General features: G+C 36.3%; 2 protein-coding genes across 4 annotated transcripts; one reads left to right on the forward strand and one right to left on the reverse strand.

The window, feature by feature from the left end:
* The first annotated feature begins 1,196 nt into the window (after window positions 1-1,196).
* Window positions 1,197-6,262, forward strand: LOC140781676 (probable LRR receptor-like serine/threonine-protein kinase At5g45780). Of its 2 annotated transcripts, none has more exons than XM_073127768.1 (11): window positions 1,197-1,597; window positions 1,678-1,810; window positions 1,909-1,980; window positions 2,796-2,939; window positions 3,073-3,144; window positions 3,265-3,324; window positions 3,436-3,509; window positions 3,587-3,730; window positions 3,803-4,138; window positions 4,620-5,011; window positions 5,508-6,262. In XM_073127768.1, the coding sequence occupies exons 1-11, from the start codon at window positions 1,477-1,479 to the stop codon at window positions 5,820-5,822; spliced, it is 1,863 nt and encodes a 620-aa protein (XP_072983869.1). In that variant the 5' UTR covers window positions 1,197-1,476; the 3' UTR covers window positions 5,823-6,262. The 2 variants fall into 2 exon arrangements, with proteins under 2 accessions (XP_072983869.1, XP_072983870.1); XM_073127769.1 differs by having other exon boundaries at window positions 1,222-1,597; window positions 4,620-5,033; window positions 5,508-5,643.
* Window positions 6,263-6,570: 308 nt separating this feature from the next.
* On the reverse strand, window positions 6,571-12,495 carry LOC140781677 (aspartate aminotransferase, mitochondrial). 2 transcript variants are annotated; one of them, XR_012107730.1, is made up of 10 exons: window positions 12,109-12,495; window positions 11,912-11,997; window positions 11,117-11,323; window positions 10,897-11,002; window positions 10,344-10,448; window positions 10,086-10,258; window positions 8,400-8,559; window positions 8,134-8,229; window positions 7,022-7,096; window positions 6,571-6,924 (listed from the first exon to the last, which is right to left on the reverse strand). XR_012107730.1 is itself a non-coding variant. In XM_073127770.1 (10 exons), exons 1-10 carry the CDS (start codon window positions 12,292-12,294, stop codon window positions 6,852-6,854), a joined length of 1,287 nt encoding a protein of 428 aa, XP_072983871.1. In that variant the 5' UTR covers window positions 12,295-12,495; the 3' UTR covers window positions 6,571-6,851. The 2 variants fall into 2 exon arrangements, 1 of the variants encoding a protein (XP_072983871.1); XM_073127770.1 differs by having other exon boundaries at window positions 7,022-7,116.
* Window positions 12,496-15,300: the final 2,805 nt, after the last annotated feature.

A 15,300-nucleotide genomic window follows, 5' to 3' on the forward strand; every position in this document is an offset into this window, starting at 1 on the left:
ATTTCTCAGTTCAGTATCTAAATTCCGGCCTATCAGAATTATGTGATTTGCACATTGCTCCAGAGAATCCTTTATATTTGTGGCAAGGTCCATTTTTCTGTACCTCATGACTTAGGACATAGCGGTACTTCTCGGCCTCGATTTATTTATCAAATTATTATAGCTTTTGCCGAATAAGAAGCTATATAAATTTTTTTCAAGTAAATCACTTTATCTGAAAATAATTTATAAAATTATTCTCTCAATTAGCAATTGTTATTAATTTAACTAGTTCTTTAAGATAGTAAAAATATTTTATGAAAATTGATTCTCCTTATATTACTATATAAATTATTGTTCAGAAGTCGATTTATTAAATCATTTTTCGAGGCAAGCAGCAATTTACCTCACTAATATGATGCTTATATGTTTATAATACTTTGATGAGTTATTTGTATCGAAAATTCACTTGATTTTGGTTTGACGAGATAGGGACATTTTCGATTTCTTTTGCACTTAGAGTTTTTTTTTCCAACTTGCCCTTTCTATTATTTAGTGCCTTATTAAATATTAATGAGACACAAGAGAGAAAAATGACTCATACTCATCTTCTATCTTCTATTTCATATGTTGTTGCTAATTCTTCTTCTCTTCATCATCCTTCTTCTTCTATTGCTTTTTTTCTATCTCTTAATTTTTTTTTTTGATACAAGTTTTTAATCATTTTTAATTAATAAAATAAGATATTAATTAGAAATAGTTCGAACTATAAAATTTTGTCAGAATTTCATATTTAAACTACGAATTTCGTACTTAAACTATGAATTCTTCATTTATATTTTGAATATAAAGAAACTCCGAATAAAAAATTTAATATAGTATTACAAGTAAATTATAATATATACTTACAAAAATAAAAATTATTATTATAATTTTATATTTAAATTCTGGATTTTATAGTTAAACTACGAATTTTTATATTTAAACTATAAATTTCTTGTCAAATTTCTTATTTTATTATAGAAAAATTTTAAATACGAAGAAACTTCAAATACAAAAGTTCTAGATTATGATATCACAAATTTTATCAAATTAGTATTAAATTTTTTTTCATATTCTAAATATTTTGTTAAAATTAAGCAGCGACGAATTGAAAATGGAGTTTTTGTGATAACTCCATTGTAGCTTTTCATGCGACTCTTTTCCAAAAGGAGATTGCACCCTCGCAGACAAAAATACAAATACGTTATTGGCGGACCACCGGCGCCATTTTCTGGATCTCGACGCCTTCGTCCTTCTCTTCCTCTATCTCTCCCTCTCCATTCCCGATACTTAAACCAAATAAAGAAATCTCCTCCTTCCTCGGGAACGATTTCCCAAGCCCTCGAGTCGGGTGAGATTCCAAGAAGACTTCTCTACTAATCTCACTCGCCTCAACCCCCGCGACCAAATAAAAATGGCCAAACCCATCGCCGTTTCTGCTTTCCCCAAATCGCAATGGCGAGCTCGCTTCTCTCGCTCCCCCTTCTACTTCTCCTGCTCCTCTTCGCGTTGGTTTCCTCCCCCCTCGTCCTCTCCTCCGACCCCCTCCTGTCGCCCAAAGGCGTCAACTACGAAGGTAGAAAGCTTCCCTTTTATGTGGATGAGTTGGACTTATTCTCTTTAGGTTTTCGTTGTTTATTCTTCTCTTTCTCGCAGTGGCTGCTCTCATGTCTGTGAAGAGCAGGATGAGGGATGAGGGGGGAGTGATGGATGGGTGGGATATCAACTCGGTAGATCCTTGCACTTGGTCCATGGTTGGGTGCTCTCCCGATGGATTCGTCATCTCCTTGTACTCTTCTCTCTCTTCTCTTGATCTTGGTATTGACCTCGATTTTTCCACTCTTGTTCTTAGCCCTAGTTTGTTTTCTCGATCGGTTTGGTGGCCAGGGAGATGGCGAACAATGGGTTGGCGGGCGCTGTCTCTCCCAACGTCGGGAATCTGAGCCATCTTCAAACAATGTGAGTTAATTCGGAAATCTGAGAAAATTTACATCTTTTGTGAGGGGGAGAAGGTGTTAAGGGATAACTAGACTAAGTAGTTAGACTAAGAAGATAGCTGCTGTGATCCTGTGTTTTAATAATAATAGGAATTCAAATCTTCTTACTTTTTGTTAGTTGTTTCAATTAGAGCTGTCAAAATAATCAAGCTGGCTCGAGCTTGGGTTGATCAAGCTCGCCTCGTATTTGAAACAAGCCAAGCTTGATTAATTGATTCAGGCCTGAATTTAATTTCAAGCTGAGCTTGAGAACAAGCCGCCTCTATCAGGCTCGGCTTGATAAAACCCATTTATGTATAAATATAAAAAAATAACTATCTATATATAGTAAATAAGATTCAACTTAGTTACTTATTTGATTTGATTTTATAAAGTGTAGATCAATCAAGATTCAATTCAACTGAATTTAAGTTGGATTCAATTCAAGCTTGGTTCAAGCTTTATTCAGGCTTGACTTGAAGTAGGCTTGAATTTGATTATCAAGCGGCTCGAAATTAACTCAAGCTTGGCTCGAGCTCGAAATAGGCTCGTATGGAACTTAATCAATTCAAGCTTGATCCTTTTGGCATTTGGCTCAAAATTATTTCAAGCCAAATGTGAACAGAACTCGGTTTGATCAAGCTTTGCTCGATTTTACACCTACTTTCAATGTGGTTAGCTAACTTTTCCCTTTTGTTTGTGATTAATTTCTGAGACACCATTTGTATAAATTATGCAGAATGAAAGCATGAATTATTTTTTTTTCATTGTATTCATTAAGTGCCTTCATATTTACAGGTTATTACAGAACAACAAATTATTGGGTCCTATCCCTCCTGAGATTGGGAAGTTGTCCCAGCTCAAGACTCTTGATCTCTCTGGTAACCAATTTGTTGGTGAAATTCCAAATTCATTGGGACATCTGACTCAACTAGGTTACCTGTGAGTTAATCTGGGAATATTAGTTCCATTAATCTTTGTCAGAACCTCATAATATATTTTTGAGATTTTGGGGCAGTAATTTTTCATGCACTTAATTCTCGTGTTATCATACAGTTATCTCCTTTCTTTTCAGGCGTCTTAACCGGAACAACCTCTCTGGCCAGATCCCACAGTCCGTCGCCAATCTTGCAGGTGTTTTATTCTTGTATGTATCACTTATCCTCTCTCTCTCTCTCTCTCTCTCTCTCTCTCTCTCTCTCTCTATCTATATATATATATATATATAGACAGTTGGCTTAAATTTGACATGGACAACATGTTACAGAGACTTATCCTTTAACAATCTGAGTGGTCCAATTCCAAAGATCCTTGCGAATGATTACCGGTAAGTAAATGGAGAGGGTAATTGTAAAACACAGTCACCTTTCTGGTCTCAAGTCTTATTTTGCTCTAGTGCTTTTTTCTATCAGTTGTAATTTTTTCTGGACTTCTCCAGTGTTACAGGAAATGAGTTTCTATGCAATTCGTCTGTCTTACATGGTTGTGCAGATATTTCCTTACCAGTGAATGGTAATCTGTGAGCTAAATATTATGCCATTGTTTTTGGAAGCCTGTTTGTCTGGCAATTAATGTGGTTTTACTTGCAGAAACAAGCACAACTGAAAGAACTAACAGTCATCAGTTAGCACTTGCCCTTTCTTTAAGTATTGGCTGTACCTTGATGGCCTCTGTGCTCCTTTTTGTCTGTTGGACGCATTATTGCAGATGGCATTTACCTTTTGCTTCTGATGGTACGATTGCAAACATAAGTTTCCTGCTACTGAAGTTTAACTTATTTTTAACTAATGCTGGTCTTTTTGCAGATCATGATTATGACTTCCAGATGGGCCATTTAAAGCGGTTCTCATTTCGAGAGTTGCAAGTTGCAACTGACAATTTTAACTCAAAGAACATATTAGGTCAAGGTGGATTTGGGATTGTCTATAAAGGTCATCTAAGAAATGGTACTGTGGTGGCTGTTAAAAGGTTAAAAGATCCAGACTTTACTGGAGAAATCCAGTTCCAAACAGAAGTAGAGATGATTGGCCTAGCTTTGCACAGGAATCTCTTACGGTTGTATGGGTTTTGCATGACCTCAAATGAGAGGTTGCTTGTATATCCATACATGCCTAATGGTAGTGTTGCTGATCGTTTAAGAGGTCAGTTTCCTTGATCCACATGGATCATTTATCTTAATAATAACTGCTCATGTTGCCCTGTTTATCAAATTTATTCGCCATGTTTGGTTTATCTATGTTAACTTCTGAAAAATGTATGCTCTCAAAAACTTCTGAAGAAAGTACACAGAATCCGAGAGTAAGCAAATCTGGTTTTTGTTAATCGTTATCTAGAGCTTTGTATAATTTTACTATTATTTAGAATTCCAAGATTTGGAAAGAATAAGGTCCTATATAGAATGATACTAAGTTTCAACCATCTTCCTGTAACCTGGACCATTTCTTGGTCAAAAATATATTTCACCTATATTATTCTTAGTCCAGCATATATTTGTCTTATTTCATCAATATAACTGTCATGCATCTCCTGAGGCATGAATTAAACTATATTGCCTGTTTGCTTCTAGTGTTCTTGTAATGTTAGTATCATTATTCTTTCCTGAAGCAAAATGACCATGTGCAGATCGCCATCAGGGGAAATCATCTCTTAGCTGGAGCAAACGAATGCGAGTTGCTCTGGGAGCAGCTCGAGGGTTGTTGTATTTGCATGAACAATGCAACCCCAAGATCATTCATAGAGATGTTAAAGCAGCAAATATTTTGCTTGATGAAAGTTTCGAAGCAATTGTTGGAGATTTCGGGTTGGCAAAACTTCTGGATCGACGTGAATCACATGTCACTACTGCAGTCCGGGGCACCATAGGACATATTGCTCCAGAGTATCTGTCCACTGGGCAGTCTTCAGAGAAGACAGATGTGTATGGATTTGGCATTCTATTGTTGGAACTGATAACAGGGCACAAGATATTGAGTACTGGAAACGGACAATTTCAGAAAGGAATGATACTTGACTGGGTAAATTCTTCATTGAAAAAATGTATTCCTTCATAATTTCCTTCTTCTGACTTCGCTTTGCCCTCACAAAAATTTCAATAAATGCTTGTACTTTAAATTTGTCATATACCACAGCTTGCTTTTGTCCCTCATTTGGAAAAGACATATAATTAGAAAAAGACAACTTGAGGAAATTAAGATTCTTCCCACTTAGGTCATGTGGAATACATGATACAAGTATTTTCTAAATTAAAAAACTTAGATACAGATCAACTTTATCTGCAAAAAATAAAATCTTCAACTCTTCATGTCAAGACAAAACCAAATGCATGCATTGAGTAAAATGCAATGGGGCCACATGGTTGAGAAGATGGACATGCTCTAGCACATCACTGTATCTTTTATAGGTGCTCTTTCCTGGTTAATGTACTAGGTAGTATGCTTTCATCTACTGCTGTTTGTTATGCATGTTAAATGGTTCTAAATTTACACTGTATCTACTCTTTCATTTATGCAGGTTAGGGAATTACATGAAGAGAAAAAACTTGATATGATGGTCGATGGAGATCTTAATGGTACTTTTGATCCAGAGGAGCTAGAAAATGCCATAGAAGTGGTTCTTCAGTGCACCCAATCAAACCCGGGTCTGCGGCCAAAGATGTCAGAAGTTGTGAAAACCCTGGAAGCTGCATCCAAACAATCAGAACATACAGAAGAGTCAAATGGAGAAGCGTGTGACCGAGATTCTTGTAGTTTCTCCAGGAGGCATGATGATACTAATGAAGCATCATCTTTCGTCATTGAAGCAATTGAACTTTCAGGCCCCAGATAATAGCCATCCTTTTGGATTCTGGTATCGACTCCAATGGAAGCAGATTGTTCCAATGTTCTCTGAGCACTTACAAAATTCTAGGGAAGTTGGAAATGCTTGCTACAGTTAAAGAGATGATCATTTTGAGATTTTGACTGTTGTCATGGAACAAGACCTGTATATAATGTTTTGTTGTCATTAGGTTTTGAAATAATTCTAGTGAATTTTTTGAGATTGTAGGTTATCTGAGTGTAGCTTTTCCTAGGGTAAAGTACTATTTTTGATGAATTATGGTAGGTCGCTAGATAGCATAAATATAGACAGCCAACATGTGGAAAGTAATTGCCAATGTATATTGTCTCTCAAGAAGCATTTTCCTAGACAATTCATAGCTTCTGTTGGAAGAACATTTTTTTTCTTTTTATCAGTCCTCTCAATATACTTAGCTTCTGTTGGAAGAATATTTTTATTCTTTTTATCAGTCCTCTCATTATGTTTAGCTTCTGGTGGTTAAGCTCTTTGTTAAGATTACAAAATTTTATTCATCGCTCGTCGACAGGTTAGCTCTCTAATATGGGAAAGCACAGTATATGCTCAAATTTATAAGGCAGTATTTGATAACCCATTTGCACATCACAACGTGGGGTAGAGATTTGCAGTAAAAATGCATAGAAGAGCACTTAATACTAGAAATGGAATACCACATCTGTTAAACTATCCATATCCAATAAAATGATCAATTACGTCATATTGACAACTTGCCGGATCATTTCTGAAACTTATTTTCATAAGCACTGGACTGGATGATAATGTCACAGAAGTACAATAGTCTTGAATTAAACAGGACGAGCAATTTCATATGCTCAAAAATGGTTGATGTTAATAATTATTTTCCTCTTAGAACATGTAAAGAAAATAGATTGTGCAAAAGACAACCTACTGATAAACAAAAAAGTTTTATTCCTGAAACGGGAGCTCATATAATGTTTAAAAGAAGTCTCCTCATAGTATAAGCCTCATTTTGGTGTTCATAATTCTGAGGGAAGAACCTCATGCGGACTTGGTGACCTCATGAATAGCATTCGCCAAATAACTGATGTTGCCTGTAGTAACACCTGCCATGCTGCAAGCCAAATGATAATTATTAGGATACAATTTACCAGAAAAATATAGAACATTGAGATGGTTTAAGTATCGCAGAAACCCAAGATGTGTTGTACCTAATTCGGCCATTGCGTGTCATGTATATATGGTATTCACTTGTCAACCGATCAACTTGTTCAGGGGTCATTCCACTGTAACAGAACATCCCAATCTGTTCAAATATATATATATATATATATCAAATTTGTTAGAACAAAATAAAGGAGAAGATATATATAAGCAGCTGATAGCAGTTGCTTGTCAGAAATGGATATAAATAGCCATATACATGCACAGTTAACAGGGCATATGCAGACAAGGATGAGGAGAACCAAAAACAGATTTTATCTGGATATGTCAGAAAGGCATATGCAGATGAGGACAAGGAAGATAGCCATAGCAGATAGTTTATCCATATGACTGAAAAATTCAGAGAACTGGTAACCGTGCAAGGAGAGAGAAGAAGCAACCCAAAGGAAAATTCTCTAGCAGAAATGTCCCTTTATCAAGAAACATTAGCTTGGTAAATGTCCCAAGAAAGAAAGAAGAATTGTCCATCTCTCATTACTGGTAAGAGAACAAAATGTCTATCTAATTTGAGCAAAAAAGTCCTCTATAAAATATTGAATATTATCAAGTTTTGGGTTAATATAATTTTTATAGATCCAAAGACCTCATGAAACTTAAAGCTTCTGCCTATGCCCAAAGTTTGGCTTCACTTTCGGAAGAATTTAGTACAGCCAGGAGATGCTGTCTTCAACTAAAAACAGGTTATATTAACTCTCTCAATGGCGCTACTGCCTGCGGGAACCAATTAGTAATTGAGAGAATAAGAGTTAACTTGGTTTTATGACCGTTGCACATCCAAAATCTTACAGTAGTCGCAAGGCAATGAAGTACTTCTCACTAGCATATTCAAATGATTTATTATTTCCAAAACAAAAATCTTGAAGAATGCAATTTTCTTTCTGAAGTATGATGAAAACAAAGAGCTTTCATTGAATTTACCATCACGAACAATTGCATTCATTTTAAGATAGTTTTGAATGCCAGAAACAGGATATTCAGTTATTCAACCAAGAAAATAAATAAAAAAAATCATATAACACACAGTAGTAGAATTAGGCAATCAGTTGTATCTGTGAAATCTTTTGTCCATCAATGCAAATATATTAGGAGAATCACTCACCTGATTAGTCACATGCTCCCAAGATAAAGTTGAACCCGACTTTTCAAGGTTCTCCCGAAGTGCCTTACGCATTCCAATAATACGATCAGCCATACCCTAGAACAGTGAACAAAGATAATATAAATCCATTTCTTTTGTTCACACCTTTAAAAGTTTAAATGATCTGGCTCCATCTAAAAAACAAATAGATCTCATGTACCCATTGGATACTTTATAAAGTTCAAAAGGTGGGGCAGGAAGGAGAAAAGAATACACAGTCCACTTACCTTGACCTCCGTCAGCCATAAACTTTTTAGTTTTGGATCACTGAGGATTGTTGAAACTATTAGTGCACCGTGAACAGGTGGATTACTGTACATAGGTCTAGCAATCTGTTGCAACTGACTCTTAACAGCAACCGCTTGCATCTCATCTTCACAGAGAATACTGCAGCAACATTTAACGCTCAATGTTTCAAAAAAGGAGAGCTCACATAGCAAATAATTATTCCATCAACAAAACTCAGGTAAAAGCATGGAGCTCTCTTTATCTTGTCATGTAGATAGCAATTTTAAATGTAAAATAATTGACTTTCTGTATGAAGACAAGTGTACTCTCTGATGCAAGGTCACAAGAAAGTAATGTGCTGGTATTTTTTAGCATGACTATCATATATCTTCTTGCACCTCAGATTTGACTAATCTATAAAATTTCTATAGCTAGCAGATAAGAAGGTGATAGTGAAAAAAGAAAATTATTGTCAAGACTTGGGACCATATCCAATATATATATATAGTCCACCTGCATTGCCTACTATACCATAAAAGTCAGTGACTAATAGAGAAAGGCTATCAACCTGCCAATACCGCAACTAACCTAAGAATGGGATAAAAATTGAATTCCGGCTGAAGGATAACTTGGATTGACGCGTAAGGAAATTGTAGCCTGCCTGCCCCATGAATCAGAGCTTTGGTTATCAGGTGGGTGATGTAGTATTACTCAATTAGACACATGCAGTGAGTCTGCAACCTGACAAGGATTTTATTTCCTTCTCCATATATAGCCTCATCAATAACCTTCTAACATACCTTGTCAAATGTCATAAGCGCAGTTTTCAAGCATAGCGACCTTTAACCGACTTAAGTATTAACAATAAAAAAACAATGAAATAATATGCACAAAAGAAAAAGGAATGTACTCTGCATGAAATTGAGTAAAACTGATGCTAAAAGTACAACACAGCAAAAAAAAACACTAGGATACCATCCTGATAACAATAAAGTAAAACCTTAAACCCCAAGTGTTTCGAATTGTCTGCACAAGTTTTTTTTTCTTCCATTCGACTATAATCTATGACCAGGTCCTGTGATGACTATGGGGTTCTGGTTCATCAGGTCCTTCGTCAAGTTCTGTAAGACATTTAGACCTTCTGCCATCTCTACCGTAGCATTTCCAACTACTTAATGCAAATTTTACTATAGGTGAATTATGTGTGGTTTACTTGTACATATATGAGGCCAGCATAAATAATAATCCTAATCTTAATTTCAATAGGTGTCATCCCAAATTTTTCTCGAATGCAATCATCTCTCATCTTTCGGCATCATCATCCATATGAACAAACGTATGTTAGCTATACCCAAAATAAATGCAACAATTATCTTCTTCAGGGGTATGTCATATTTCTGACCACATTGGAGATGCACAAATCCTTCTTTTTCTACTATGAAGTATAGACAAGGAAAGAAATCTAGAATTACATGTATGAATGATCGATCTCCTTAGAACCATGAAATAAATAATAAGCAAGGATAAAGATCTGGAAGTTTCAAGAATTCAGATTGAGCTATAGAGGTAAACATAATTGCAGAGAAGAATGTCATTGTTCAAGAAGCAAATGTTGAAGGAAGTTTAAGGATAGATGAAATACTTCTCAAGCACGTTAAAATATCAAGGTATGTTTGAATAAGTACCTAAGGCACCCTACTCGCTGTCCATAAAGTCCCATATTTTTGGCATATGATTGAGCACAACCAATTAGATGCCCATCCTCGAGGAAGATCCTGATTGCCTTTGCATCTCTTTCTGGATCACCGCTAGCAAAACCTTGGTATGCCATGTCAAAGAAAGGGAAATGATTCTTGACCTAAATAAGCAAAAAAACACTATTATACAATTAAAAGCATTTGACTTGGTAAAGTGAGAAAGAATGCGGCTCCATGACAATTTACCTTGAACTGATATGATATTTCCCTCCACTGTTCCTCAGAAGGATCGACTCCAGTAGGATTGTGCGCACATGCATGAAGCAAAAAGAAAGAACCATTTGGAGCATTCTACACATGGGAAGAAAGAACAGAGTAGCATGTTACAATGATCAATATAAAGCATCTAAAATTGCACTAATTTACTAATCATGCTTCAAAAAGAGATAAGAGTCTAAGAGGGAAGATCAAGTTTCAAGGTGCAAGTGACCAATAAGTTAAATGATCAGAAGAAGCTGACAGAATTACCAGACAAGTACTCAATGATAAAATAAAGAAGTGATGCCAGAAGACCAAAATTTAGACATTCCAATAAATAAAGAGGGTCCAACAAGAAGGAACTGGTAAATGAAGTGGGAATAGACTAGACAAACAAAATGAATTGTTCGGATTAGAAGTAATTCTTGGAAAGTTGCTTCAGCAAAATGTAGATGTAGAGGAAGAGCAAACTTTCCAGACAGTCAGTTTTTGAAGTGGAAACTACCTTCAATCTAATATGATCATATGTTTATAAATTTACCTTAACATCATCCATTAGTGACGCAAAGTCAAGTCCCCTTGATTCCGCATGGTAGTAGCGGAATGTCCTCTGTGGGACTTGAGCATCTCTCCAAATGTTATGATGGCTGCATAATTTTAATTTTTAAGCAACTTAGTAATAAAACAGTAATATGGGGACATACCAATAGGCCAATGAACTTGAAGTAATAGCAATAACTCACAAGAAGATATCAACTCACTTGGCCCAGGTCGGTATGGGTATATAAATCTGCGAATCCGGCAAGAATCGTTTCTGGAAGTCAGCAAAAAGACGGCAGGCACCAGTCCCTGAAAGAGCCTGCACAGCGGCAATCCTCTTGTCTTTTATGAACTCAGAATCCTCCCCATATGCAAGCTTTAGTGTCTCGTCAACCATCTTAACACTTCCACCCATTGGAAGATACTCCCTGCAGTTTTTATTTCATAAAATATATTTTTAGAGCTGATGAATCCTATAACAGTTTCTTATTCAGTTACTTGAAAGACCTGCTAAACTATCCTGTCCTCAAAAGGAAAAGCCAGAATTAGTTTACCTATCTCCAAAAGTAATGCTAGGAATGCACACTCATAACAATATAGAACATCTACTACAAATTAAGAATTTCCAAATTTAAGCCATAAAGTACAACCAACCTTGACTGTACACTTTATGGAAATTCCACATCCAACTTGGACTCATGAGTCAAGAATATAATAATACGAGGTGCGTTTGACAATTGGCACATAGTAGAAATCCCACACTCAAAAATAAATTATTATACTTTCGGATTAAAAAGCAACCAAGTAGCAAAATTATGCTGGTGGACTAGACGAACACTAGAACAGGTGCCGGATTCCAAAATTCATATAATACGAGTTGAAAAAAAGGTAGAATTCGCATAAAGGTGATTCCTTTGGACCACAACTAACACGAAAGAAAGCAGAACAAAACTATGAGCACAAGATGAAAATTTATTAAATTTCTCAAATAAATCAATAAAGGATAAAGAGATCACATGTTAAGGTTTCCGGCGATCCTCCTCTCGGCTTCTCTAACGCATTCCAACACTACAGGCTTACCATTGTCATCACGATACGCTCCCTAAGAATGAAGAAAACGCATTAATTTCACCAAAGCAATTCCGGATCAACTAAGACGGCAGTAGATGAGATCAAAAGCAAAAGCAAGGGTTTCTTGGAGAGGAGCACTCACAACTCCGACGTTAACTTTATCGGGGCTCTGATCGGCGAGGAATGCCTCGGTGACGCCAAGAATCGGGTCCTTGGCGGCCGGCTCCACATGGCTCCACCACGACGACATGGATCGGGCTCCAACGGAGGAGGAGGAGCAGGCTCTGCTTCTAAGGATCAATCGAGCAATCGCCGATCTCGACGCCATGGGAGCGGTCTCGAGCTTTCTCTCTTGAGGTTGGCGTTTCTCGATATAGTACTAGGTTTGAGCGTGCGCACGCGAGAGAGAGAGAGGGGGAGGAGGAGAGAGCGGAGCGGAGCGGCGGACGAGGAGAACAGAGGGAAAAAAGTTCGGCTGCGTGTTATAACATGCGACAGCGATCTCGGGAGGCGTGAGAAAGATGGCATCACTACTCTAATGCATATGAATAGACAGAAATACCCTTTCGTGATCTCTTTCGTGGAAAATATAAAATGATCCATTTATTCAAAATATTCCGTGTAATTCACTATGAAAAAAAAAGAAAAAAAAAATTTATGGTACAGTAGACCCACCTTACCTCATTCTAAAATATTGCAACCCATAATTACTTATAAATAACACGTTATATAAATAATTTATTGTTTGCCTAATCAAGATGTTATTTATAAGTATTCTTAACTTTATAAAATTACAAATTATAGGATCTCAAAATTATTATTATTATTATTATTATTATTATTATTTAATGAAAAAAGGATCTCAATTTGAAGAATACATAAATCCTACTGGCTAGATTTTTGTTTCTATCTTTTTGTTTATATGAGAGTGAGAGGTTTGAGATGGGAACTGTGGGCGGCTTTTGAGCTGTTTGAGGAGTGGATGCTTGAGGGAGGATTGGATTTGCTGCAACCCACACTTCTAGCAATTTGGTACATCCTATAGGCATCCATGTAGCTTGCCAAGATCATCAAATCATGGCTTCAATTAGCTGGCCACTAAAAGAAAAGAGAAGAAAAAATAAAAAGAAGCTTTATTTCCTTTGAGAGGAAATGCTCTCTTCTATCTACATTGCAGTCCATCCTGAGCTCAGGGGAAGAAGAGGAGGAATGCTAAGTTCAATTTAAAGAAATCATCAGGTTTCAGTCTGTCATATTTGTTAACCTTTTAATATTGTTAAGGCATTTTCCAAATTCTCAATATCACTGTTCTTTTTTCTTCTCCTTGCTCTTCAAAATGAGAAATTCCTCTTCTAATGCCTCTTATTGCTGCAATAGGAACATTTATCGTTTACTAATATGTTATATCGTCATTTGCTAACCTCTTAAGATTGTTAGTGCATTCTTAGAATTCTCAATGTCACTCTTATAATTGCACTACGAGTCCAAAATCTAACGTTCGTTCAACTAGTTAATGCATTATCTGGATCCTCATCATCAAAAATATGTCATATTTATCTTTTGCAATTTCTTCTCATAGTTCTTTAAAATGAAAATTCTTTCTTCTAATGCCCCTTAGTGCAGCAATATAAACATATATCTTTTTCTGGTATTTGTTAACCTATTAATTATATTAATGGATTCTCTAAATTCTCAACATCACTGTTGTGAGGGCATCGCGAGTCCAAATTCTGTTATTGGTTATATAAAAGTTGAACTACTTAATGCATTAACTAAATTTTCATCATCATATTTGTCTTTTACAGTTTCTTCTCCTTATTATTTAAAAACAAAAAATTCTTCTTCGAATGTCTTTTATATTGCGGCAATCGGAACATTGTCTTTGGTTGGTTTTTTTAATCACCATTTGCTAATCTTCTAAAATTGTTAGTGCACTCTCCATATTCTCAATACCACTCTGTAAGTGCACTATGAGTCCAAAATGAACCAATTAATATATTATCAGAATCCTCACTTCTCCTATCTAATTTTTAGTAGTTATTATTAACTAAGACATTTGAAATATCGTTATAGTGAATCGGATCCTTTCCATATAAGAAAGTAGTAGCGAGGAAGTCATATGTGTTCGGGAATGAATTATACTTGAATTCAAATAAGACTAGAAAAAAGTTTCCCTAGTCGTGTAGGTTTGCTATAGTTACAACAAATTATATCTAGAGTTAGGAGTCCTTTGGTGTTTATCTTCCAATACAATAGGACCTGAGGTTAAAGCCTAATAGGAGTTAGAATAAGAGCCCTATCAAGATGTTTTGAGAAAGTTATGGGATAGTTATGCAAAAGGTTAGGCTAATGGAGATTAAACTAGATCAGCTAAAGGATGGGATGAATGCCTTAAGGATCGATTAGGGTTGTAGAGAAGAGGAAAATGGTGTACCTACCAATAGGAGGATTGCTAGATTAAGGAGGGAGAAACGACAGAGGTATAGCCTTAGCCGAGGAGGAAGCTCAACATGAATACCAAGGGGAAGAGAAGAGGGAAAAGGTTGGCTCATGCTTAGATTCAAATAAATGCTCAAATGTTCAATAATGCCAAAGTAGCTATCTTTCCACATATTTAGAGGCCAGTAATATATCAAAAATAATAAATAAACTCTAATACAAAATAACTCAACTGTCAGGCATTCGAACGCCTAAGCTGCACTTCTACTCTCAGGCTACCGCATTTGAATGCTAAGCTCAGCTTTTTGAATGTCTAAATAACTTTTCTACTCTCGAGTTATGCATTCGAATACTGGGCTAGGCCTTTGAATGCCTAAACTGTTATTTTGTTCTTGGGCTATGGTGTTCGAACGCCAAGTTGTGCCTTTTGAATGCCTAAACTACTATTTCACCCTCGGACTACGGTGCTCGAACTAAGGGTATAAATGAGTTGAGCTTGACCTCGGCTCAGCTTGATAAGATTTTTTATTTTGGCTTGAGCCTAATTTGAGTTGGAGAAGCTCAGCTCAACTCGCCAGCTCGAGGATGATATAGATTTAGTGATGAAGATAGAGATTATTAACAAAGAAAAATTATAAATTGACCTTGAGCTGTGGAGGATGAGATGGATTCAATGATGAAAATAGAGATAGTCGTCGTTAGTGCCCTAGTGGTGAGGAAAAAAAAATGGTCACCATCAATGTTTCCTCGGTGGTGAACATGGGGTTTCAGTGATCTGATAGAGACTAGAGAGGATTGGCCGTGGGTGCCTCGATGGTGAAGAAGATATGATTATCTTTGGTGACTAGAGAAATTTGGGTTTCGATGGAGTAGTTAGAGAGGGTTTGGGGCTTTG

This window comes from Typha latifolia, chromosome 2 (genome assembly GCF_019914945.1).
Source record: "Typha latifolia isolate L0001 chromosome 2, TyphaL0001v2, whole genome shotgun sequence".
NCBI classification, from domain to species: domain Eukaryota; kingdom Viridiplantae; phylum Streptophyta; class Magnoliopsida; order Poales; family Typhaceae; genus Typha; species Typha latifolia.